Source organism: Neolamprologus brichardi, chromosome 9 (assembly GCF_056152115.1).
Source record: "Neolamprologus brichardi isolate AB-2024 chromosome 9, ASM5615211v1, whole genome shotgun sequence".
In the NCBI taxonomy this organism is placed as follows: Eukaryota; Metazoa; Chordata; class Actinopteri; order Cichliformes; family Cichlidae; genus Neolamprologus; species Neolamprologus brichardi.
This window is the reverse complement of record NC_142112.1, coordinates 11089500-11115684: the sequence shown is the minus strand read 5'-3', so window position 1 is coordinate 11115684 and position 26185 is coordinate 11089500. Positions and strand designations below refer to the sequence as shown.

Below are 26185 nucleotides of genomic sequence, written 5' to 3'. Positions count from 1 at the left end.
GCGTCCAGTCTCACATACAACTCAGTATAAGCTTTTTCCTTTGCTACCCCTCATTTTAATAGTTGCCCCCCCCCCCCCCCCCCCATATACTCCTGTGTAGTTTCTTCATCTCCTCAACTAACCCCCCCTCCATTGAGTTATCCCAATGGTACAGGAAATAAAGTCATCAAGCAAGATTTCAAATTCAAGTTTATTAATAATTATTAATATATAAATTTGAAAACTGCAGTGGAAGCTGAACCCAGCACTGTAGTAACGGATTCATTTAATAAAATGTTAAACATTTAAGGGACAAAAAACTGCTGCTTCAGCATCATCGTTATTAGCTTATTAAGCTATCACACCAAAATATGACAGCGGTTCCAGATTGATTTTATTGAGGTATCTTTACAATAATAACAATTACACATAGGCAGATCATTCTCTGTTCTATAATGCTAGACACGGTCATGCTTTATGCTTATGCCTTTTCTGCCCTCTGCTGTCTCCAGCAAAATGTGCTGCAATGCAGCAGTGCAACTTCAGTGACATAAACTAAGACACAGTCGTGAAAAAGAAAGTTTTCACAGTAGTCTGTGCAGTCCAGTGAAAAACTCAGTACACCCCACAATTCAGTAGCTCGTATAACCTCCTTTAGCAGCATTAACTTGCAGTAATTGTTTTCTGTATAACTTTACATCATGTGAGAATTTTGGCCAACACAACTTTACATTGCTTCAGTTTGTTGAGTTTTGAACTGAATTTATGCATAAGGTCATTTCAATCAGGTTGAGGTCTGGACTGTCACTGAGCCAAAACAACACCTTTTCTTTTTTTCAGCCATCCTGTTGGAAATTTGCTGCTGTGCTTGGGATCATTGTCCTGTTGCATGACCCAATTTCAGCCAAGCTTAAGCTGTTGGACAGATGGTCTCACACTTGGCTTCATCTACCCAGAGAAGTCATGCAGTTCCTTCAGATACAACTTTGCAAACCTAAATCATGCCGCCATATTCTTTTCCAATAGATTAGACTTTCTCCTGGCAACCTTTCCAAACAAGTCATACTTGTGCAGTCATTTCCTAATCATCCTGTCATGAACGTTAGCATTTAGCATGCTAACCGAGGCCTGTAAATTTGGAGACGTAGCACTTGGCGTTTTTTTTTTGTTTTTCAGATTTTCCAAAAACTCCACAATCTGACCTTGGGGTAAATTTCCGGTGATTTTCCCCTGGGAAAACTGTGGAACATTATTAAAACACATCCGAATGTTCCAGACTAGCAAACTGGCAAAACATCTGTTTCATAGAGGCGCTCACACTCGCTGATGATCTGTTAATCAAGTGCATTTGATTAGCAGCACCTGGCTACTATGTGCCCTCGTAAATCCTATGGGAACAGTAAGAGTGGACTGCACAGAGTCCTGTCAAAACTTCCTTTTTCCCATGAGTACAACTAAAGTGGGGGGGTTTTTTGCCTTCAAAAGTTTTTGTGACATCTGTGAACTGCGCATGTCACATTTTAACCAATCAATAAGTCAACAAACAGACGAAAGAATCAAGGCCTTCGTTCAACCTTGTTTTCATCTCTGCTCTCATGCTGAGGTGGCCATCAAGGTCTGAGGCTACGTCCACACGTACCCGGGTATTTTTGAAAACGCAGATTTTTCTATGCGTTTGCACCTTTCGTCCACACGTAAACGGCGTTTTTGGTCACTGAAAACGGAGATTTTTTTAAAAACTCCGGCCAGGGTGGATATTTTTGAAAACTCAGTTTTTGCATTTACGTGTGGACGAGAAAAACGCAGAAAAAGCAGCGTCAAAGGTGTGCGCATTTTTTGACATCACACTGTGCGCCACGTTATTGTTTCAGTGAAATGAATTTCTACAATACTGTTACTGTTAATTGTTCTCTCTGCAGTATTTAAATGCTTACATACACACACACAGTTACTGTCCCTCCACACATACAACTCTGTTCTGCTTCTATGCCCCAGCTTTGTTTACTTTTTCCCACCGAGGCTTCTAGACTTCTGATTGGCCAACATTTCTGCACGGTTAGGAATATATCGCCACCTGTTGCTTTGGCATGTTCCTAGCAGCGTTTTCCTTCATTTCTGCTTTTACGTGTGGACGGGATTTATTTTTTAAAACGAAAACGGAAAACCTCTGTTTTCAAAAATACCCGTGTACGTGTGGACGTAGCCTGATACTGTATGTACATGCATGTTGGCACAATGTAAAATATTATCTGTGCCTGGGAAAAGGAAACACACCAGCCTGTCATAATAAAAGCGGATTTTGCAAGACACTATTACACGTTATGAGTGCTTACAGAGCTTAAAAGAGCAGCTTTGCAGCTTATGCTGTGCTTATATACAGTAAATACACAGTCAGACATTGGAAGAATAGTGCAACGATTCAGCTGATGGATGTCCATGTCAGTCTGCTTCTTTGGTTTTGTATCTGAGTGAGTATTAGTACCATCATGGGCTGTGAGGGGGAGAAATTTTGACAACAATTAATAATGAAGTCCATAAACTTGTGGATAGATGCAAAAGAATGAATGAGAAAAGAAACATGAATCATCTTAGAGTTGATAAGTTGGTCATCACTGGCTTGTCACGATTTTGTGTCCCCCCTTCTACAAGACTGAATTAATCAATTTTCAATATGATTAATTTATCTCTATCAACAGGATACGTATCAGAGGCTTTTAAGGCAGCTGTAATTGAGCCATTACTCAAAAAGCCTTTACTTGGCCCAGCTGTCTTAGCTAATTATAAACTGGGAGGCCATCTTCAGACAGAGGTTACTCAAAGTATTAGGATTAAGCAAACATGAACGCTAATTCATAAACCTGGGACTGCATGGAAACAGGGTGCATGTTTTTCTTGCCTGTTATTGCCTCCTCCTCCCTTAATGCCGGTAGGGTGGTTGTTCTGGATGAGGTTGGACCTGTTGACACTGAAGTTTATGGGAGCCCCTGGCAGCTGACCAGGTCTGATAGGCTTGGCTGGATTGGACAAAGCGAAACAATAACAATCATTTACAGAGGGAAGGTTAATGGCCCGCTGATATTTTTAAAAAACCCAAACACTAATTTCTTTCTGTTTGCGAATCCCATGAGAACATTAATAAAATACTGATGTATATGCTTCATTTTAGCGCCAAAGCTAGGCGGCTGTTAGCCTAGCTTTATCACTTTAGCGCTAAAGCTAGGCGGCTGTTAGCCTAGCTTTATCACTTTAGCGCTAAAGCTAGGCGGCTGTTAGCCTAGGTTAGCATAAAAATAAAAAACACCGATGATGAATGATTAGCCTGATCCTGTCCAAAACAACAACAAAAAAAACTACAAAACGTACAAAACCTACTATAATAATCATAGTGTTATATATATGCAGTGTTGGGAAGGTTACTTTTAAAATGTATTCCATTACAGAATACAGAATACATGCCCCAAAATGTATTCTGTAACGTATTCCGTTACGTTACTCAATGAGAGTAACGTATTCTGAATACTTTGGATTACTTAATATATTATCATGCTGTTTACAACTACATGAATGTACTATTGCTGTGATTTATTACTGTTACTGAAGGTCCGCGGCTCCGAACCGTAGTAAAGGGACCTCTGGCTAATACGGTGGGTTCTGTGTCGGGCTCGTAGCCGAAAACTAGCTTTACTTTGTTGTCTGGGTCAACTTTGCTAGTGAGAGACAGAGAGAGGTGTTGAAAGGCTGCTCCAACGGAACTTATTGTTTCAGAGGAAAACACAAACACGGTGTACAGTCGAGTCTTAATAGCTTACTTACAACTGGGCTCGTCAGGCACTCTTCTTGGCTGCAGTGGTTATTGTTATATTTACATGCTTCCAGCTCCCGTTTTTGCTCGATGACAGCTTGTACTTTTCGTTTTTCTCCCTCCTGCGCTGCTATATTCTTTAGAGCTATACCTGTAGCATTCTGCCTATTAGCTTAGCACAACAACAACAGGCGCTCTCTCACCCAGGAAACACGCAGAGAGAGAGCGTCACCCTGTAACCATGGCAACTGTAACGCTGCCGCCTGGAACAACAGACCGTAGCTGTCAAACAAAACCCAAACAGGCCTGACCCGCCACAACATGAAACAGGAAAGTACCGCCGTGTAATCCATTTATTTCAACAAAGTAACTGTATTCTAAATACCACCTTTTTAAACGGTAACTGTAACGGAATACAGTTACTCATATTTTGTATTTTAAATACGTAACGGCGGTACATGTATTCCGTTACTCCCCAACACTGTATATATGTTCCCTGGTCCCTAACACCGCCTAGATTTGTTAGACAATCTGGATGAAATTTACTATATAATCTGCCCAGGGTACCAGGATTATCAACATCTATATAGCTTTTGAGAATTATTTTTATAATGTGTCATACAGAACAGAACAAAACAAACAGCACGATTACGTCAAGCTTAGCTAACTGCTACCTTTTAGTCTGGTAAAAGACGTCGCTTTTTAAAACAGTGGTGCCACCTACCTATCTGCGCTGACCCTCTCCTGCCCATGTTTTTAGGCTTGGCGGCATCCTTAATGCGCTCCACCTCCTGTTGGTAGCGTTTACGATCATGGGCTGCATTCTCTTTGGCTTCCTTTAGGGCGGTCTCCAGGGCTTTGACCCGTTCAGCGGTGGCCCGCAGGCGCTTCTCCATCTTTGGGATTTCGCTGCGTAGGTCATTGTTGTCCCGTACCAGCTGTGGAATTTAAAACAGAAGAGAAAAATAGAGCTTTTAACACTGAGATGCCAGTTTGAGTGGGAGACACTCGTCTCACTTTGTTTGCATCTATTTCTTTTTTCTTCTCTTTTTTTTTTTGTGTCCCGTTTGGATCTTTAGCCATCAGAATTATTTTCTTAAGGCCAAGAAAGTTGCCTTGCGGATTTATTTTACCAAGTGGATCATCATGGCCTTGCCATATTGGTCCATTTGATTGACCTTTATTATAATTATGAATTTATTTTATTTTCGGTTGCTACAAACATGACTGGGGGATAGGACAGGGAGAAAAAAATCAAAGAAAGAGAGGGAGAGAAAGAAAACCAGAGGGGAGAAGAGACGGTGAGAAAGGGGGGAAGAAAGAAAAAAAAACAAACAAAACACCTGGATCACCTGTATGGAGAAAAAAAAACAGAAGAGAAAGCAAACAAAAAAAGAGCAACATAATAAAAACAGCACCATCACATTGCATCTATTTCTACCTGCTTGTGAACTCTGGTTAGCTGCTCCAGGTTGTTCTCCAGGAAGCTGATCTTTTGCTTCTGGGCAGCACTGCTCTCTGAGTCCATCTGAGCATTCTGTCCAAGCACAGCAAACAACTTTGTTATCTATGTAATTTATTTTGTTGCTTTCAGTTTTTCAAATCAGTGTCAAAGTGAAAAATAATTCTGTAACCAAAGAGCCCTGATCCAGAGAATCCCATCTGTGCCTAAATGTGGTGATAAGTAGCAGTTTTTGGATGAGTACAGCAGCGTAATATATTCTCTGTGTGCTCCAGGAAAGCCTGCACTGCCTTTGTCTATCTCATCAAACTTCCGCTGGAAGGCAGGAGACGAGCAGCACTGAGGGCCCAGGTCCCTAAATTACAGCTGCTACCTTTGAAGAATCAGATGGCCTACTTATTGCAGACACTTTCTGTTGTGTTCCCTGGATTCAATTAAAATTTCATTAAGGATGCAGATTTAATGGGAGTGTTGCCGGCGCATGAGCGAAATATGGAGCTGTTTGACTCACTCCAGGTAAACGTCGTGGTCGAGGCAAGAAGAGGTCGTGTGATATTGTGTAAGACAGGAGTTTTAACAGATGACAAATCAGATCACAAGATGGCGATTACTGTGATGATCCACCATGGCAACATTCAGGGAATGGGAGGTTACATATCTGCTCCGAGAGCTGAAATGTGTTCCGTCACAGAAACACTTTGAGGACTTGTACCTTTTTTAATCTTGTGGATAAGTCTTGGACAAAGAGCCTTCTCAGGTTGTGAAGTGTCTGCAGCTCCCGTGCCTAACACAAGACAAGAAAGACAGGTTTGCAAAGAATAACGGTGACAAGAAATTGCCCTCCAAACTCATGTCACAATGTATCATTTACTGCTGCTGGCAACAAATCTGGGTTATATCTGGGCTAGTGAGCCATATAAATAATATTGAGGCTGTACTGAGATGTCACATCATGTCAGTTCATACCTCATTATTGCACCTAAAAAGTACATCTTTGAGCACCACTACTCCTTGTGCAAAAATACATGCATGTGGCAGGAGGTCACATGATTAAAGCTGATTAAAGGAAACTAATTACACCAATTTCACTAGAAAGGCTTTCCATAATCCACCCACCCATAGACACCCATTCATACTCACATTGACACCAGAAGTGACCATATTTGCTAATGCTAGCTGAATGTTAAAAATGTTACGGTTTTTCCTCTTACCTCTGTTGTATTGGAGGAGACAGAAATCTCCATAGCAAATGGCCTGTATTTGTATAGCACTTTACTAGTCCCTAAGGACCCCAAAGCACTTTACACATTCAGTCATCCACCCATTCACACACACATTCACACACTGGTGATGGCAAGCTACATTGTAGCCACAGCCACCCTGGGGCGCACTGACAGAGGTGAGGCTGCTGAACACTGGCGCCACCGGGCCCTCTGACCACCACCAGTAGGCAACGGGTGAAGTGTCTCGCCCAAGGACACAACGACCGAGACTGTCCGAGCCGGGGCTCAAACCGGCAACCTTCCGATTACAAGGCGAACTCCCAACTTTTGAGCAGCAGCAAGCAGCCCAGCAATATACCACTGCTAACAGCTACTTACATAAGAGGTTTGTTGTGTAGTGGGTGAACTCATTTTCTAAGCAAATACAGATTTCAAAACTTGTGGCAATAACTGACCACAGTTTCCTCCAGTCCCTTCAGGTCCTGTCTGGCCTGCTCCCTCCTGTCCTGCTGCACCCTGCAGCACATGAAACAAGCGTTAATAAGACTGGAAAACAGTTCTGCTAAACAAGTTTGCATTTTCCTGTTAAATAAACGCGAGAGATGTTACGTGAGCTCTTCCAGCTGGCGGCTCTTTTCCTGGTCAGCAGCCTTGAGCTTCTCATGCTCCACTCTGAGCCTCTCCTGCTCCAGCATGATCTGCTGGTTCAGACTGCACAGAGGTCAGGGATAAAATCAGCCGAGTGATGTAAGTTTCGCTCAAAGAGACAAGCGTTAGGTGATGTGGTGTCTTACTCCTGCAGCTCAGTGATAAGCTTCTCCTTGGCGTCAAGCTCATCTCTCAGGCTGCTGATCTGCCTATGATGGGCCTCTCTGTGAGTCTGGATCTGCTTCTCCACAGCTTCCTGAAGAAAAAAAAACAGCCAGTCACTGCATGAGATGAGGTGGGCAATTAAAAGCACACTTTGTACGTGTTACACTACCTTGACTTCATTTGCAGACTGGATCTCGTTCTCTTTCTCCATGGCATTAACCTTCTCTGGAAGGAGAAGAAATGATCCATGTTATTGGGAACAACTGGGATATAACAATGGATCTTCTTTAGTTTCTTATGGCACAAACAAGTACAAACAGTATTTTTCTTAAGCTTGCCACGTCATGTAAACCCTTTTCATAGTTTACTGGAAACAAGATTTAAAGGAGAAACAGGTATTACTTTAGCATGACTTTCAGGGAAATCCATAAACACAGACACTTCTTTCAACGTTCAATGCTAATAATCAATACTTATGACTTATTCAAGTTTAGTTTTACAAATTCAGGTTTAAAACAATAAAAATGTCATGGTCCCTGGATGTTGGACCCAGGATTTTAAGTTTCTTTATGGTTTTAAGGATACCTTTAAGTTTGCCATTTATTATATTCTCAGTTTATAGGATTCTAGTTCACCTTCTTGCTTATTAAATCTATATCTTTTGTGATCCCTTTGTTCCCCCAGTGACGTTCCCGTGTCTGTCTAGTCTTTTTTATGTTCTGTCTCTGTGTTTAATCTTCTAGCCCTGTGTTAGTTTGGCATGTCATAGTCTGGGTCTCAGTGTGTATGCTTGTTCCTGTTTTATTGTGATAGTCTTGTGTCAAGTTTAACTTCCCTTGTCTTGTTATTCCTGATTTGTTCCCACTTTGTTTCCCATCTGTTTCCTCTCCCTTCATTATCTGCTGTGTATCAATTGTCTGAGTTTCCCCCTTGTTCTTTGTCACATTGTCCCTCTTGCCGTGGGCCCCTGTGAGTTCCATGTTTCCAAAGAGATTTTCCTAGTTAATAAGTTCTATTATTATTCTGTACCTTGATTCCTGTGAAGCCACCAGTAAAACTACCGTTAAGGTTGAGTTCTGTTCTCTGTGTCCTGTATTTGGGACCTGCCTGCTGCACCGCGATGCACAACAAAAAATGTATCCAAATATTTTTCACATGTGAGTTGTCACAAAGAATTAAGACAGCTCTGAAGGCAAAGTGGGTCCAACCCAGTACTAGCAAGGTGCACCTAATGAAGTGGCCGGTACATATAATAAATACATTTGTAAAGAAATGTGGATTTTACCCTATCTGACTGGTCAATAGCCCTAAAACAGCAGAGAAGATTAAATCCTTTTATTCAGGGTTGTTTCCAAGACTTTACTTTTTAAAATCAGTGTGTGAGACTTTGTTTTAAGGTCACCATTGCACCACTGTACCCACTTGCTTTAGCTTTTATGTCCTAAAACACAGGTGTCGAACTCCAGGCCTCGAGGGCCGGTGTCCTGCATGTTTTAGATGTGTCCTTGATCCAACACAGCTGATTTAAATGGCTAAATTATCACCTCAACATGTCTTGAAGTTCTCCAGAAGCCTGGTAATGAACTAATAATTTGATTCAGGTGTGTTGAAATAGGGTGATATCTAAAACCTGCGGGACACCGGCCCTCGAGGCCTGGAGTTCGACACCCCTGTCCTAAAACATTTGAGTCACTATACAGCAGGGGTGGGCAATCTCAGTCCACGAGGGCCGGTGTCCCTGCAGGTTTTAGATCTCACCTTGGGTCAACACACCTGAATCACATGATTAGTTCATTACCAGGCCTCTGGAGAACTTCAGCACATGTTGAGGAGCTAATTTAGCCATTTAAATCAGCTGTGTTGGTTCAAGGACACATCTAAAACCTGCAGGGACACCGGCCCTCGACTGAGATTGCCCACCCCTGCTATACAGACAACTATTAGTTAGTTTAAGGACCTCTTACAGCAGTTTCACTGCCTTCTCCACAACACAGCCAAACAGGGCTCCTTGTGCAAAAACAGAATGGAGAGCAGAGAGTGTGTTGCTCACCCTGGGCCCTGGTTCTGACTATTTCCTCACTGAGAGAGTCCACATTCTCTTCCAGCTGTCTTTTCTTCTGCTCCACATTCTGGAGGGACTCCGTCAGGGACTTGATTTTGGCTTCTTGCTAAACAACGACAGGCCAACGAAAGACATGAAAAGGACTCATACAAATTAAATGACAGTTCTTTTAGGCCAGACCCCATTGTTAGGCCCTATTGTTATTGATATAGAACCACATAATCTGACATCTTAACTATATGTCACTATGGCGACAGCATCTGAGATGGCAGCAGTTGTTAAGCAGCTGTTACCTGGGAGATGCGGAGCTGACAGGCAGTCAGGTCGCTCTCAGTCTCGTCCAGCTTCTGGGTGGTCTCGGTCTGTGTGCTCTCCAGCAGCTTGCTGCGCTTCACCATGGTCTTCACCTCTGACTTCATCTTGCTGATGTAGAGACGGGCCACAGTGAACTCTTCGTCAATGAGACCACTGCTCTCTTGTTGCTGAGGACGTGAGAGAACATTACGTAGGTCAAAGACTCAGACTCAGTCCCACACAGACCATCTATGGAGTTTAAAATAGATTAGGAGTTTATCAAAATTTCTTGAAGAGCATGCAGTTGGGGATACACTGGAAACCAGTGGAAACAAACCAAGATGCTCACAGTTCCTATTAAAACTAGACAACAAGCTGATTGACTGTCGTCTGATCATAAAATATGCAGAACATTTGTCTGCTGAAGCGTTTTCTGTGAGCATCTTTGTGCTTTTACCAGTTTTACATTTGAATCAATCAATTTCACACCATTGGTTCAACCAAATCTATTTTACCATTTTTTTAAGGACTATTGAAAGTCATTATCTGCAGAAATTCAACACTCATAGTTTAGTTTCTGTTTCTTATTTTTCAAGATTGGGTGCTTTTCTTTTTTGTGATAATAAAGGTTGATTTGAAGTTCTACTTTGGCTGGAACTTGATCAAGGTTCATGTTCTACATTTTCTGACTGAATCCACTAAATAAATTGAATGAGAGATACATCCACAGTGGAATTAAATGCTTGCAACCAGCCTATGCAAAACCATCCTCATTTTCAGCAAGGATCACCTGAATACCTGATGATGTTGATAGTTCTTAGACCACAAGTTGTTAGCTTGTGGTCTAAAGCACTGTTATTTCATAGTTTTAACCCAAATGTCACTTTTCTGAATATGAAACAGTGTATCAGAGCCAAACTGGGAACCTTGATGTCATTGCTTCCCACAGCGATGCCTATCTCAGCCAGGTCTTTGAGTAATGATGACATCATCTCAGTGACCCTCTTTTTCTGGTGGTTGGTCATCTCCTTCAATTTCTGAAGCTCTGAGTCAATGGAGGCCAAGGAGCTCTAGTGGTGGACGATAACACACATCACAAAGCATCTAGGATTAGTATTAGTGTTTTTACTTCCAGCAAATTCCCCCAAAGCTTCAAGCTCCTCACCGATTTCTCGTTCAGCTCCTCACTGAGAGCCTCAAACTCTTTGGTTTTGTTTTCAACTTCCTGACTCTTCTGGTCGTAGTTGACAGCCAGCTCCTCCAGGGCTTGTAGCACTTCCTTCACTTCCTCCTTGGAGGCTTCATTCTCCGCCAGCAGCCGGTTCAGCTCCGTCTGCAACGTGTGGTGGTCACGGCGAGAGGATGCTAATAGCTAGGAGAGGTAAATGATGCTCAGTGATGCTCTCCTATGGTCAGGTTTGAAAGTATGTTAAAAAATGTATCAACAGCAGGCACTACAAAACAGATTTGTGAACAGTGAAGAAAAATGTGCTCAATCTGGTGAGGCTCCTGTGCTTTCTAAGGGTGAGTTACAGTTTGACCTCTCCTGCAGGGCTACTAATGGTCTGCAATCAGCTGTCACACCAGGTTTATGCTAACAGGAGTGCCTAGGGGGTTTGGAACAGCGGGAAGGCAGAGGGGAAGGAAGGCAGAGGGGAAGGAAGACGGATGCAGTGTCACCTCCTCCTGATCCAACATCTGCTGCTTCAGCGTCTCCACCAACTGAGACTGCTGGTTGATCTCATCGTCCTGCAGGAAAGGCAGAGGAAAAGAGAAATCCAGTAATGTTTCATTCACATAATTCTCCTGCCAAAGAGCAATACTGAACTGCAACCAATTGCACCACCTGCTGGTCAAAAGAAATAAGTTCACCACAATTAATTAGAAGACGAATGTTGGTTTTCACATAAATATATTGTCTTTATTCCAATATCAAGAATGAATTTACATTATTAAAACAAAAGAGAAAGATGAAGTGAAGATATTGTGAAATTTCATGTGACAGGAATTGTGAAACCTTTCATAGTTTTCATCCTGCTCTCACAAAGTCAAAGTACTACCGAAATAGATTCAGTGTTCTAGTTTTTACTGTCATCCTGCTGGAGATTAATAGCATGTCTTGCCTGAGGTAATGTCTGTTTAAATATGTTAAAAAATCTGTCAGTTGCTACTGCATTGCACTTTATCTGCATGTTCTAATATATATCAAGCAAAACAGGCAGTACTGAGATTACACTGTTTGACAGATTTTCAGAACTGTTCAGCAACGAGCCAGCCTAAATACACAGTCAAGAAGGAGATAAAGACCTATCTATATCTGAGGCAGGTTATTGATATCTCTCTCTCTCTCTCTCTCTCTCTCTCTCTCTCTCTCTCTCTCTCTCTCTCTCTCTCTCTCTCTCTCTCTCTCTCTCTCTCTCTCTCTATATATATATATATATATATATATATATATATATATATATATATATATATAGATATATATATATATAGATATATATATATATATATATATATATATATATATATATATATATATATATAGATATATATATATATATAGATATATATATATATATAGATATATATATATATATAGATATATATATATATATAGATATATATAGATAGATATAGATAGATAGATAGATAGATAGATAGATAGATAGATAGATAGATAGATAGATAGATAGATAGATAGATAGATAGATAGATAGATAGATAGATAGATAGATAGATAGATAGATAGATAGATAGATAGATAGATAGATAGATAGATAGATAGATATCTATCTATATATATATATATAAAATTAAGAAAAGGCTCTGAAATGATGAAAGGGCTTAATTGTTGGAGGCTTGGATGTTTGCCCACGGGATGCTTTCATTCAAAGCACAAAGCTGAATATCTATCATTAGTGCTCAAACATTTGTGATATAATACATGCACATTCATGTGATACTGACTTGCATCGTTCAGTTCAGCTTAAATCAGTTCAACACTTAAGGTTTTTGAACTTTTGCATTTACGTTTTTTTTTAGCTGGTCTTCATTTCATCAGAGTCCAGGTGTTTCAACGCACTTGCAAGCATGCTTTCAGCATGAGCAAAAAGGCCACAGGTGCAGCAAATTTAACCAACACCAAAGCTGTTGTTTCGTTACCTTGTCATCCATCTCTTTGTAGAGCTTGGCCATTTCCGCCTCGTACTTCTGTTTCTCTGCATCTGTGAGTTTGACTCCTGGCAGGGAGCTCAGGGCAGGTTTGGGTGGCGTCTTGTCATTGTGGTGGGTGCTCTCCAGGGCCTGGACTACTTCTTTGGCCTTTTCTTTGTCAAACTGCTCATCCGCTGGCACACTCTCTCCTGCAGGGAGCAGCAGAAAGATGATATAAGAAGGTCTGTTTCCACCCTAAATAGCTCCCCATCAGAGATAATATTATGACTGCACACACAGAAATCCTTTTTTTAACAGGTTCTTAATACAAAAAAAAGAAAAGAAATGAAAACTAGTTAAAATTAACGAGCCTTCATGTGTAACATTAGTGCAGGACAGGCATGGTTTTGCATATTTTTCCAGGGGACTGTTTGTCGTTATTAAATATAGAAACAAGGAGCTCTTTCTTTAAAAGCCTCCTGTTAGGATCCATGTGCAGCTCAACTCTAATTGCTAAACACAAGTACACAAGATTTAACCTTGTTATGAACATATCCATACTAACATTAAACACATAAAAACAATGATCATATGTCTGCAAACTCCTCTGTCTCTGCTTTAATGACCCACACATAACCTGCCCATAATACAGCCTGTGGTCCTCACCGCTCCTCCAGCGGTTCAGCTCATTCTCAAGCCAGGTGACTGTGTTTCTCAGTGTCTTGTTCTTCTCCTTCTCTTTCTCCCATTTGCTCTTCCACTGCTCTGCTGTCAGTTCCACATTCATAGTCACTTGGTTCTTGATGGTCTTTGCTCTGGTGAGACACAGAGGTGAGAAAGTGGTAGCGGTCTGTTTTGAATACTAACAGCACACAGTTGAGGCTGGTTTTACCGCAGAGCCAGCTCAGAGGTCAGTGTTTCTGAGCTTAAGTCGGTGCCCTGTCTTTATGGAGTCAGACACCAAACCTATGGATCATTCATATTTATGACTGTAGACCACAGTCTTCTTTGCCTCTAATCTTTTAATATTAAAACGTAGCTATTTGTGGAACACCTTTCAGTTCAGTAACATCATTTGTACAGATGTGATGACAGGTTTGTGTCTACGTACCTCTGTCCAAAAAGCAAGGTAGACCTGGTCTCTGCATCATTGTAAGCCGAAGGTGAGCAGCAAATGACCATAGTTGTCCGACAGTTTCCTCCCAGGGAATCTTGCAAGATTCTGGTCATCTTACTGTCTCTGTATGGTATGTAGGACTAGGCAGATTGAGAGGGACCATATGTCGCATTATATGATCATTCTGCATGTCACAAACAGCATTTACAACAGTGAAGCATGTTGTGATGAAATGTAACTGAGCAATTAAAATTAAGGACTGTGGTCCACTATCATGTACTTACAAAATATAATATACTCAATTTGTAACATTTTAGCAATATAAAAACCCTCTATGGAAGCTCCTGAGCAGTAGGCCGATGGTTCATCTCAGGGTTCCTAGAACTTTGAAATAGGTGCAACTCCTGGGATATTCAGAGTGGCTTAGATCAGGTCTTATGATAAATCTATATGTAAAATGTATTCAGGTTCTATAATGCCGTCCTACAATAAAAAGAAACAGTAAATATTTAAAAAATGTCTCCAGCTGCAGGCTGATGTTCCTATTTTTGCACACAAGATTGTTCCACAGTATTGCAAGTCCTTTAACCTAAACAGCTACACAGGTGGTTTGTACTCTGATGATTTCACAACTTTTCATAAATATACACCTTTGCCTTCACATTTTAGCGTGCTGTGCTCATCTTTAGCATAATAGGTCCAATCTGGTCCAGTTCCCCCCAGAACTGGAAATAGTCATAGTAATAACCAAGAAAATGGAGATATGATGTGATCAGTAGATCAACATCTATCTTGCACACATTACATGGTGATGTGCACATTTATCCAGTGTGTTAAGTGTTTAAGGCGCAGACATCAGCAGAAACAGTACAACAAATTCTTCGAATTCAGCGATCTGCCTCCATCTCACCCTGTCCCTGTCATCCTCTTCTGTCACACCAACTCTCTGCATGTCATACAACACTACATCCATGAATCTTCTTTGTTGTCTTCATTTTTTCCTCCTGCCTGGCAGCTCAATATTCAACATCCTTCATATCCACTCTCCCTTCTCTGAACATATCAAAACCACCTCACCCTCGCCTCTATAACTGTCTCCAAACTGTTCATTTTTACTGTCTCCGATGAACTCATTTCTAATCTGGTCCAGTCTGGTCACTGCCAGTGGAAGTCTTAGCATCTTCAGCTCTACCTCTCCTGTTTTTTTTGTCAGCCACCATCTTTAAACCATACATAATGGCAGGTCTAACTTTCATCTTGTAATTTTTCCCTTTCACTCTTGCTGCTGTCCTTCTGTCAAATCATCCCAACGCTCATCTCCACCTTGCTTACACTCTCTTCTTCACCTCTCTTGTGCACTGTCTGTTGCTTTGGATGGTTTAAGGTATTTAAACTACCTCTGCTCCACCAGCTTCACAGCTATACCTGTCTCCTTCTTATTCACACACGTGCATTTTGTCATGCTTTTACTGGATTTCTTTATGCATGCTCAATCATCTAGGTGAGTAAATCCCAAAAGGTTGATTCTGTTCATCTGGACGTAGCGTTTCCAGTGGGAGAAATGTTTCGTCGCTCATCCAAGTGACTTCCTCAGTCTCAGCTGACTGCAGATTTCCCCAACCTTATAAAGAGCACATTGCACAATGACTGAGACTAGCACCACTGAATGAACAACGCTACGTCCAGATGAGCAGAATCAACCTTTTGGGATTTACTGGATTTCATTCCTCTTCTCTCCAGAGCATACCTCCACCTCTCCAGGCTCTCATCCACCTGCTCTCTATTGTCACCACAGATCCAAATGTCCTGTGTAAACATAATGGTTCACAGAGACATCTGCCTGGCCTCTTCTGTCAGCCTGTCCATGACCACTGCAAACAAGAAGCCGTTGAGAGCTAATGTAATCCCACCCCACTTCACAGCTCTGTCACCACGCTCATGCAAATATAACTTATGGGATCTTTTAAAAGATCTAATGAACGAATCAGCACGTTTGTGATAATAAACTCACTTCAGCCTCTCCTTTTTACGAATTTCATTCATAAACTTTGAATCACATTTTGGAGTGGCAGTAATTCTAACGCTTCACCAAGCAGAGTCGAAAACTGTCTCACCGAGCCTTCTGCCAGAGCTGAGATGACAATTCCCAGTGCAGACAGGGACTTGTTAATCATCTTGGCTTCATCCAGCACTGTACCCTCTGCTCCAGTTTTACCCACCTTTGAAACACAAAAACAGCACAATTGTTATAGTGAAGCTGAAAACTGTGTCACATTACAGATGCTCAGAACCTTTTTCTTTTAACAAGATCAGCTTAGTAAAAGAAAGTTGACAAAGCATGTCAATGGCTTTCCCGGAGTTTAGCGCTATGACTGGCCTGTTAACATTTTACACTTTACTGATGGAAGATTGCTCTAGTTTCCCCCCATGAACTGAAGTGGCAGCACGATAGCGTCATTAAACTTTTATCATACAGATCCATTTAATACAGACACACTTTGCCACTAGGGAAAAGGTAAATGAGAGTAAAAGAGCTGTTTCCACCCTGAGTTTTAAATCAGGCCTGGTTTCTACTCTATTAATAAACAACTACTTAAAAGCTACTCTTTAGCTGGTTCAAGTCAGAGGCGGGCTCTTGAAATTGGGAAAAAACACATTTGCAGAGGTTATGAAGATGAGAGAGGTCAGAGAGGAGGAGGAGGAGTACTGAGGATCATACTTTTTCACTCCCAGCCAGATCGACGAGGTACAGCTTGCCGGTTAATTTCTGTTCAGTCTTACTGTTTTCCTGCTTGATGTTGATGAGGAAGATGCTGTGACTCCTGGAGCTGTGCTCATTCATGTCTGAATGTACATGTGGGCACACAAACAAAAAACAGTTATTACTGATTACATTATTCTAGGTTTGCACGCTATAAAAATAATGGCCCATTGAAGTGTTTTTTTCTGAGGGATTACCAAGGTAAAAGAAAAGAAACGGGGAGTACAGCTGAGGACAATTATGCATAACAAGACAGGGAGGGCGCGGAGCTGAAAAAACTAACCCAAGATGCGGACCTTAAACGTAACACAGGAAGAACACAGAGACACAGACAGGAGGGGAGACAGGAGGGGAGAGAGAGCATGGGGAGAGCACATGAAGAAATACACGAAGGGAAGAGGAAAACACGGAACACAAGGAAAGCAAAGCACAATAACTCACATCACTATATAAGACAGTCACACAGAGGGAGACACAGAAGGCAACAACACAGGGGGAACACACGGGAGAGAAGACTAAACACAGAACAGAGGGCACAGAGAAACATGAGGGGCAGGGGATCAAAACCTAGGAACCATAGAATAAATCACAAATTAACTTGACATAATACAGAAACACAGGAAAACTAAGAACGCTGGGTCAAATGACCCAGGATCCTGACAGTATGTTCATATGTATGTATGTTCTGTTTACAGAAATTATAATTTTCCAACAAACGTAACTGATGCCATAATGGGATCCATGTAATTCAGAAAATAAGTGCATAATTAAGTCAGCTCAGCTTCAGTTTAAATCGTGTACCCATGGTTAGAAAGAACCTGACTTTAATGTGTTTTTCACAGATGTCTTCTTGGCTCAGTTTTTGGGAGTGTGGCAACAGTCAGGAGACTCAGTGAGGATGAACCCATGAGAAGCCGCAATGTATGAACTCACTTGTGACAGCCACGCTTCGGTTATTTTTGCCTTCATCTATGGCTTCCATGACCTCGTCAGGAGTGCAGACAAAACGCTCGGTACAGCCCTGGGGACACATGAACATCACAAGGAAATATTATTCTCAGTAGTCCCACAGCAGGACTGGTTTATAGAGACACATTTATTAGCTGAAGGGACCTTGACACGCTAACAGTCTCCACTGGATATTTATAAAAGGAGAGCTAGTGCTTCATGGTCTCAGTAGCTTTTGTATCTGCTTGGATTTCTTCATGCAATCATGGTCTATGCGACTTATAGCTGAATGCCAAATGAAATACAATGATCTGTAAAGCCTTCTTACCCTTTATACATAAAACCCTGCAGGTAAGCTTTCACAGTAGCATCATTGTTTTGCTCTGTTCTTCTTAACTAATGCATTAGAACCGGCTGGGAGAAGTTTGTGACTGTATGACTGCAGACTTTGAGTTTAATCAGAAACAATGTTGTGCCTCGAAAATGAAGCACGCAGTCTGTCTTACCTTGACATATGGGACCCTGTTCTTGTCCTCATGTACAGGAAGGTTGGTCTTTGACACTGTGGAGGAAAATGAAAGCAAAGAATGAATCATGGTCTCTGTAACAGGGTCTGACTGATGATGAGCCCCGTACATACCATCCAACAAGTCCCTAATTTTGTCCAAATAGATTTCAAAATATGAAACCTGCAAAACAAAAGCGCACAGTGAGACTTTATCAGACTTTTTCATGTGCGCCTGCCTCGTTGCTCAGCTACATACTTTGATGTGGAACTCCAGGTTCTCATCCATGGAATAAATGTAGTTAAAGATGTCTTGCACAATTCGAGGAATGATTCCCATCATTTCAGGGTCATGAAGCTTCCCCTTCAGGACATGATGATAAAAGTAAGACAGCACAGAATCTCAGGATTTTCCTGGCTATTTTTAATATGTTTGAAAAAAGCAACAGCTGATACTTCATAGTACCTCCATTGTGTGTGTTTTGCCTGAAGATGTCTGCCCATAAGCAAAGATGGTCCCGTTGTATCCCTCCAAAACATCTGTACGAAGAAGTAAGACATTTAGGATTGGGGTTTGGCTTTGTATTTCATGAACAGATTCCAATGCACAGCTTACCTTTGACTATCTTCTGAGCCACAGCATTATAAAACTCCTCCTGAGTTGTCTTGGACTGGAACACACGGTCAAAGTAGTATGGTTTGCCCTTTAAACAAGAGGTGGAAGCAGTGAGAAACAGTAAAGTATACCATCAAGAATTTAGAGTTTGCTGCACAACAGCAGCCCTACTTTTTCATGCTCACTGCACAATCTTTTTCCCCACTGTTTTCTACTTTTAGTTTGTGTTTGTAATATTTTATCCATTGTCCTTAGTGTCTCTCTTTTAGTCTTGTTTTACTTTGAAGGTCAGCTTTTTTGGGGGTATTGCTTTGCTTTGACTTCCTGTCTTTATTTATTTCCCACCCATGCATTTACATAAGCCTGTATTACTGTTTTCTCCTCACGCCATCTTTGAGTCATCTGCTTCTAGATCAGTGTCCCCCCTGGGTTTTCTGGTTTGAGATTTTATTTTTTCTTTCTTTGGAATTTTCTTTGTTGAACATGTTTGTTATATTTAGCAAATTATTTATATTTAATATATGCTTTGTTACTTCCTCCTCTGCCTTCAGGGTGTCCTCAGCTGAGGCACTTTAAGAGCATCAGATTAAAAACATAAGATACTTGATGTGACACAGCTCAAGTGTGTTCACAAGTTACTAAACAAGTGGGATATGTTTCTAAACTATTTCACTACAGTGAGGAACGTTTTGGGGGATGGCTGTGGTTTGGCAGGTTGAGCAGGTCATCTACTAATTGGAAGGTTGGTGGTGTACGAATGTTAAAAAGCACTTAGACATTAAAGAAAGTGAATGTTCATGTTCAACTGCTCCGAAGCAGTCACATCAGCCAATCACACTGCAGCAACTCAGTGCAGGCATGGTGAAGATGACCTGTTCAAGTTGATTTAAGTGGCTTTCATTAGCCTTAATTAGCCACTGTTAGTGCCTCCAAAATCAGCATTTCCAACCCAAAATATAGAACGATGTAAAGAAAATTATTATTATTTTACACAATTTCAGTTAATAGAATGTGAAAAGGTCCGCTTACTGTTTCGCACACTCACCATCAGCACACAGTCGTCCCCCTTAAACTTGGGTATGTACTGGTCTCCGCGGGCCACCTCAGAGCTGTTCAGCGGCCTGAAACGGCACACCACCTTGATGGTGCACTCCGCCGCCGCGTCCCCCATCGTCGCCGCAGTGGATGAATGGATGGATGAAGCGCTCAGAGAACAAAAATGTGGTGCTGCTGAAGTTGTCTGTCGCTCGGCTCAGAGACTTTCCCCGCAAAAAGAAGTCAAAAGTAAAAACTGTAAAACATACATTTATTTGTGTTTCTATTCAACACTTTTCAGCGAAAGCTGACAATAAAAGACGGCTAGAAGAAAACTAACAGCATGCTCGCTTGGGGCGCAGCATTGATGAAAAAGCTTCTTTGCAGGGCTGAACTAAACAACGATTAGAGCACATGACACATGAACAGAAACGTCACATTGCTGCTCAGGATCTGCGACGCTGTTGACCCCCCGACGGTCAGAAGTCACGTTTAAGTACTGAGTAGCTTCAGGTATTTTAAAAGAAAGAAGGTACATTTATACTGTAGGGAATTTGAAGTAGAAACTCTGGGTATTTTACAAGAATATATATCTCACAAGAAAGAAGAAACAAGTGACAGTGTGCACTTTTTATATAAGTGCTTTGGATATAAAAAGTAAACACACCCGTGTAACAATGCCAGATTTTTGTGCTGTTAAAAAAATTAGACCACAATAAAAAGAGAGCCCGATGAGGAAGATGATCCCATTACTGATGAGGACTGAGATGAATGTATCAGTGAGAATTGTGAGTATGATACCATGAATGAGGACGAATTGGAGAAGTTGTTGAAGATGAGACTGAAGACATCAGACTTCATTCCCCTCTTATACAGCAGTTACCTGTAGAAGACACTCTGCAGGAATATTAACAGGCTTGGTACTTAAACCTCTGAGACAGATGTTACAGGAAGCTGCTCTGTCAAGTTTACCAAAGAGAAGCTTGGAAGTGAGACTGCTCTGAGACTGCTCTGTGCAAAAAAAAAGAAGAAGAAGCAGAGAGGACACTGTGAGCAAATTCCAAGGATACCAAATCCTCAGCTTTTTAGCCCTTTAAGAGGCAGTGAAACAGACACAAACTACAGAGAGTGTGCACCGTTAAACTCAGCCCTCAGCCCTCAGCTCAGCAAAAATGAAGCCAAAACGTCTCTATCGCCCCCTGGTGTCTGGCTGCAGTATAGGTCATAAACCCCGCCTCCTCCATGTTAGCGGATGGGACTGGGGTCAGACTAAAATAAATTAATTCTCCTTAGATAATTTTTTTCCAAAGATTCTTTCTTTTGTTTTCAATAGTTCTCATCACGCTGATTGATGTTCAAGGGGTCTCTATTCCCATAAGTTTGATTCTAATTCCTACCGCGGTGATGTTAAATTGGGGTGAAACGTCATCATAAGAGCTTTGACTGACAGCTGCAGTCACGGAGAAACTTGCCTTTCTCTGTTCGCGAATAGCCGATAGAGCGTAGGCTCTGAGAGGACGCCCAGCGTTTACGCTACGAAAACACTACCGAGTGTGTTTACCTGACCTGGACTACCCGACAGAAGGACCCGAGGCCCCGCTGCATTTTTTCGGTAAGTTAAACGTGTTTGTAAGCTAATCCGTAACTGCCGTCCTTAGCTAGCTAGCTCCTCAGACCTAGCTAGCTAAAATGAGCACTCGGCTGTCAGGATTCGTTTAGCTGTGCAGGTGAATGAATTTACAAAGCTGCTGATGTCAGACCTGCATAGCTTCCGTTTTAAACACTTGATGTACTCAGCTGCATCAAGAGCATATGAGATTTTGTCTTAACACAATTAAATAAAACCTGATGAAGGTCAAAGGTCATTACTTGTATGTTGAACTACAAACTTGTCATCTGGAATTCTTTCACATTTATTTGCAGATAGTGTGTTATTTACCATAAAGTGATTCAGTTATTCATACCAGAGTAACCAGAGAGGATCATATATTTTTAAATATATAACTTTCTACAGGACTGAATATCATATCTTTATATAAAAGTCCGGAGCCTCTGGGGAGTATCCGAGTATTTATAACATTACACAAACCAAAGGTCTCCATCACAGTGTTGATGAAATGCTGGGTTTATCCATCTCCTGGGGCGGGCCTACGGAGGAGTGCTGAAGATTTCCCTGTGAGGGAGCTGCAGGTGAAGATCATGAGTCCTGCTTGATCAATGCCATGAGCTTCAGTCTTCCTGGTGTTTCTTAAATGATGCCTTTTAGAACTTCTGGCACAGGACAGCTGTGATGAAAGAAAGGGAAGAAGTTTCTCCAAACCTCTGGACCCAGGAAACCCAGCTTGGTCCTTTTCGTCTCCCTCACTAGTTTCTCTCCAGGGTGAATGTAGCTGTTGATATAATATGGACTCTATTATTAAATGAAAAGAACAAATTAGACTACACTACTGAAACGTTCTGATGTTTTTAAAGTCTCCATGTTACCAGGCTGTAGAGGGCTCTGAAGATTTAAACAGTTTTAGATCCATTACACTCACAGTCTTATGTTAAAATATCAAAGGACAGCATTATATGTTTCATATTAACAGTAACTCTGGGCCTCTGTGGAGTGTGCAGCTGATCTCATCGCTGTCTAAAAATGGATTAAAAAAAACATAAGTGTTGAAGACTATTAAGAGTAGCAGGTGTGTAGCATAGTTAACTAGCAACAAGCCTCCAACACAGTGCGTATGCTAGCGGCTAATCTAGCAAACGAATTAACAACAGAGTGATTTTAGAACTATAAGATGATAAACTGTGTGTCTTTTTTATAACAGTACATGGTTGTATTTACCTTAATTAAACGAGTCGTCAGTCGTGGTAAAGCAGCAAAAAAACACTCGAGCACCCGGGCTAGTAAAAAGTGTAGAGGGGCGGGTTTGCGGTCACGTCCAGCGGGTGTGTGGGCGGGAGCGTTACACAGTCGCTCCACCTCAAGTCCCTACTCCAAATTTGCAAGATGGCAGCCTCCATCTGAGACTGAGACCTGACATTTTTTTGTCTGAGACTGAGACCTGACTGTGGTGGGGCGTGGTCTGCGGTGGCGTGCAGGGAGGGCGGACGCACCTGCACGGCATCCGCAATCACGCCCGCCAGGTTAAAACACGGGGACTCAGGTGTGTGTTGGATTATGGTGTGTGGTGTGATGCAAATATTAAATAAAATGGCTCAGAACGCTGATCCCTGGACCCGCCGTGCCTTATTCATGCCACAGTGGTGCCAAAACCAAGGAGGCGGCACGGCGGGTTCTTATCGGAGCCAGGGAGTGGAGGAGCTGGCCCAGAGGGTGGCCAAAATGGCGGCCGCCCAGCGGGAGCAGGCGGCGGAGGTGCGTCGCCAGCGGGCAGAGCTGCAGGACCAGTCCGGCCGCCACCTGGAACGGATTGGGGAGCTGGCGGCGCTGCTCTGGGCCTGGGCGCCACCCCCACAGGTGTGTCCCGAGGACAGTGAAGCGGTGGAGGAGCCGCGTGGGGCACCTCAGCAGCCGGACGTGGCAGACAAGGCACGCGGGGATCTGCGCCTGCCGGAGGAAGGGGAACAGCCGGATGTGGGCTGCTCCTGCCGGAGACGGCGGACGAGGCGCGTGAGGGTCTGCGCCCCCCGTTGCACTGAGCCGGCCCCGCCCCCCGTTGCACTGAGCCGGCCCCGCCCCCCGTTGCACTGAGCCGGCCCCGCCCCCCGTTGCACTGAGCCGGCCCCGCCCCCCGTTGCACTGAGCCGGCCCCGCCCCCCGTTGCACTGAGCCGGCCCCGCCCCCCGTTGCACTGAGCCGGCCCCGCCCCCCGTTGCACTGAGCCGGCCCCGCCCCCCGTTGCACTGAGCCGGCCCCGCCCCCCGTTGCACTGAGCCGGCCCCGCCCCCCGTTGCACTGAGCCGGCCCCGCCCCCCGTTGCACTGAGCCGGCCCCGCCCCCCGTTGCACTGAGCCGGCCCCGCCCCCCGTTGCACTGAGCCGGCCCCGCCCCCCGTTGCACTGAGCCGGGGGAGTAGGTTCGGCCGGATGACTCTCCGGCCTCAATCGGGTGATGGGGGTGTGTGGTGGGGCGTGGTCTGCGGTGGCGTGCAGGGAGGGCGGACGCACCTGCACGGCATCCGCAATCACGCCCGCCAGGTTAAAACACGGGGCCTCAGGTGTGTGTTGGATTATGGTGTGTGGTGTGATGCAAATATTAAATAAAATGGCTCAGAACGCTGATCCCTGGACCCGCCGTGCCTTATTCATGCCACACTGACATTTTTTCTTCTGAGTCTGAGACCTGACATTTTTTCGTGTGAGACTGAGACCTGACATTTTTTCTTTTGAGATTGATACCTTTATACATTTTACCTTTGTACACAAATCATTTTGTATTGTAATTTCTGCCCATGATGTTTTGGATTTGTAGTTATGAAAATGATATTGAGAAACCGGATGGGAACGAGACAGAACTGTGGAGTTGTCTAAAACACATGAAATTTATATACACCTGCAGCTCAGAGCAACTTTCAAAGCACGTATCCAAGACTGTAGTGGAGGGTTTGTTTGTTTGTTTTTAAAATGGAGCAGCTCCCTCTGCTGGTCTCCAGGCTTTCCCGATGCCATTCTGGGAGAAATATCTTATTAAATTGAATAATGCCTGCAAAACGTCTTGATTCATTGCCTTCCGCTTATCCTGTTCAGGGTTGCGCGTGGCACTGGAGCCTATCCCAGCTGTCTTAGGTTGAAAGGCAGGGTACACCCTAGACAGGTCGCCAGTCTGCAGAACACATAGACAAAGACAACCAACTGCATTCACATTCACACCTATGGGCAATTTAGTATTTCAAATTAACCTAACCCCACTAATTAACTAAGTGTGGGAGGAAGCCGGAGACCCTGGAGAGAACATGCAAACTCCACACAGAAAGACCCTGGCCTGATGTGAGGCAACAATGCTAACCACCGTGCTACAGTGCTCATAGACTGTACAACCAAATCAAGTTTGAATAAAAACGCTGTCAGCTCTTATAGCTAAAGAAATCAATTTTAAAATTCTCTCCCTTCACTCCTCTGTGACCGTATGTCTGAGTGCAAAGATCTCATACTGTCAAAAGCCACCCACAAAGCTTATGAGGAGTCACACAAATCACAGTAATGATCTCACTGATGGAGAATAGCTGGAAAAAAAGACCTGAAAAGTAAACAGCTAATGTTGCTAGGCAAAAGACTTCAGAAGAAAGAAACACAACTGCCCTGAATTTGTCTACCATACATTCATCTCTTGGTGAAAAGTCCAAAATGAACAAGGAGACTTCAACATTGGGACTTTTTTCATCTTCTCTTCAGGGGCGGATCTACAGGGGTGGTAAGGGGTGGCATGTGCCACCCTAAAATAATCTCTTTCCACACCTAGTGCCACCCTTGCTTTTTGCATATGACAATGTTGTTTATTAAAATAAGCTAGCATCAACCCTTTGAGCCAAGCTACAATTAACGTTGAATATAAATTCTAAAACTGGATATATTGCATAGTGTTACCCTCAATCCCCACTGCTAAAAAATGGTTCAGCCCTGCAGACAGGCTTTACTTCTTGTTGTCAGCAGCAACCAATGCCTATGATTCTGCTGAGCACATTTTGAATCTAGAGTTTATCAATGAGGTCAAAGCGGGGATGGCCCCACTGCTCATACTGTTAGCTCAGAGTGCTCACGATGGTCTCGGCTTGTCTTAAGACAAAAATAAAAAGTAAAAACGGACAAAGTGATAACGTGCTCCGTGAAAGCAGACTGTGGGTTGGAAGAGAAAGAAACAGAGATCTGTTTAGTTTCACTTTCTGTACCTCGTGGTTGTCTGTTTAATTCAAAAGTACAGGAAGCAGCAACAGATGCAAATACAGTTATTAACGTGTCACACTTCTTCCTTTAATTCAAGGGCTTTCACAAAGTTATTGCACTAACTGTTTAGACATGACAGCCATTTTTATACATTGCCCCCCATTTTCAGAGGCTCAAAGGTAACTGGACACCCTGATATGATTTTAAATAAAATTGTTTTTAAAACATTGATGAAAATCCTCAGCAGTCAGTGACTGACTGAGGTCTAGATGCTCTGCTGGACCTTTACCGCAGCCCCTTCCTGTTTGTTTGTGGGTCTGTCTGCTGTCAGTTTTGTCTTTAGTAACGGAAGAGCGTGCTACGTTCACTCAAACAAGTTTTTTGAAAAGCATCTCCAAGCTTGATAGCTGGGCAGGCACAACTCCATTTATTGGTAATGCTCACATAGTACTAAGTAAAATGCCATCACCATTAAATGTTTAGAAGTAGATCATAATGGAGGGTCAGAATGTATCTTAACACTTTCCGTGAGAATATTTAAAGTAATAAGTAATATATATTATGGTTTCTTTTTGTTTCCATT

At 42.7% G+C, this 26185-nt stretch overlaps 1 protein-coding gene across 1 annotated transcript; it reads right to left on the bottom strand.

The window, feature by feature from the left end:
* Window positions 1–236: 236 nt before the first annotated feature.
* Window positions 237–21115, bottom strand: LOC102789051 (kinesin-1 heavy chain-like). Its single transcript, XM_006804496.2, has 26 exons — window positions 19781–21115; window positions 18736–18823; window positions 18586–18659; window positions 18379–18483; window positions 18255–18303; window positions 18121–18176; window positions 17600–17687; window positions 16625–16749; window positions 16020–16124; window positions 13900–14045; window positions 13455–13603; window positions 12798–12997; window positions 11316–11384; window positions 10801–11007; window positions 10562–10705; window positions 9635–9823; window positions 9330–9447; window positions 7449–7504; window positions 7261–7370; window positions 7076–7177; window positions 6922–6982; window positions 5956–6027; window positions 5223–5318; window positions 4506–4719; window positions 2876–2993; window positions 237–2470 (listed from the first exon to the last, which is right to left on the bottom strand). Exons 1-26 carry the CDS (start codon window positions 19904–19906, stop codon window positions 2464–2466), a joined length of 2874 nt encoding a protein of 957 aa, XP_006804559.1. The 5' UTR covers window positions 19907–21115; the 3' UTR covers window positions 237–2463.
* Between the last annotated feature and the right edge of the window lie 5070 nt (window positions 21116–26185).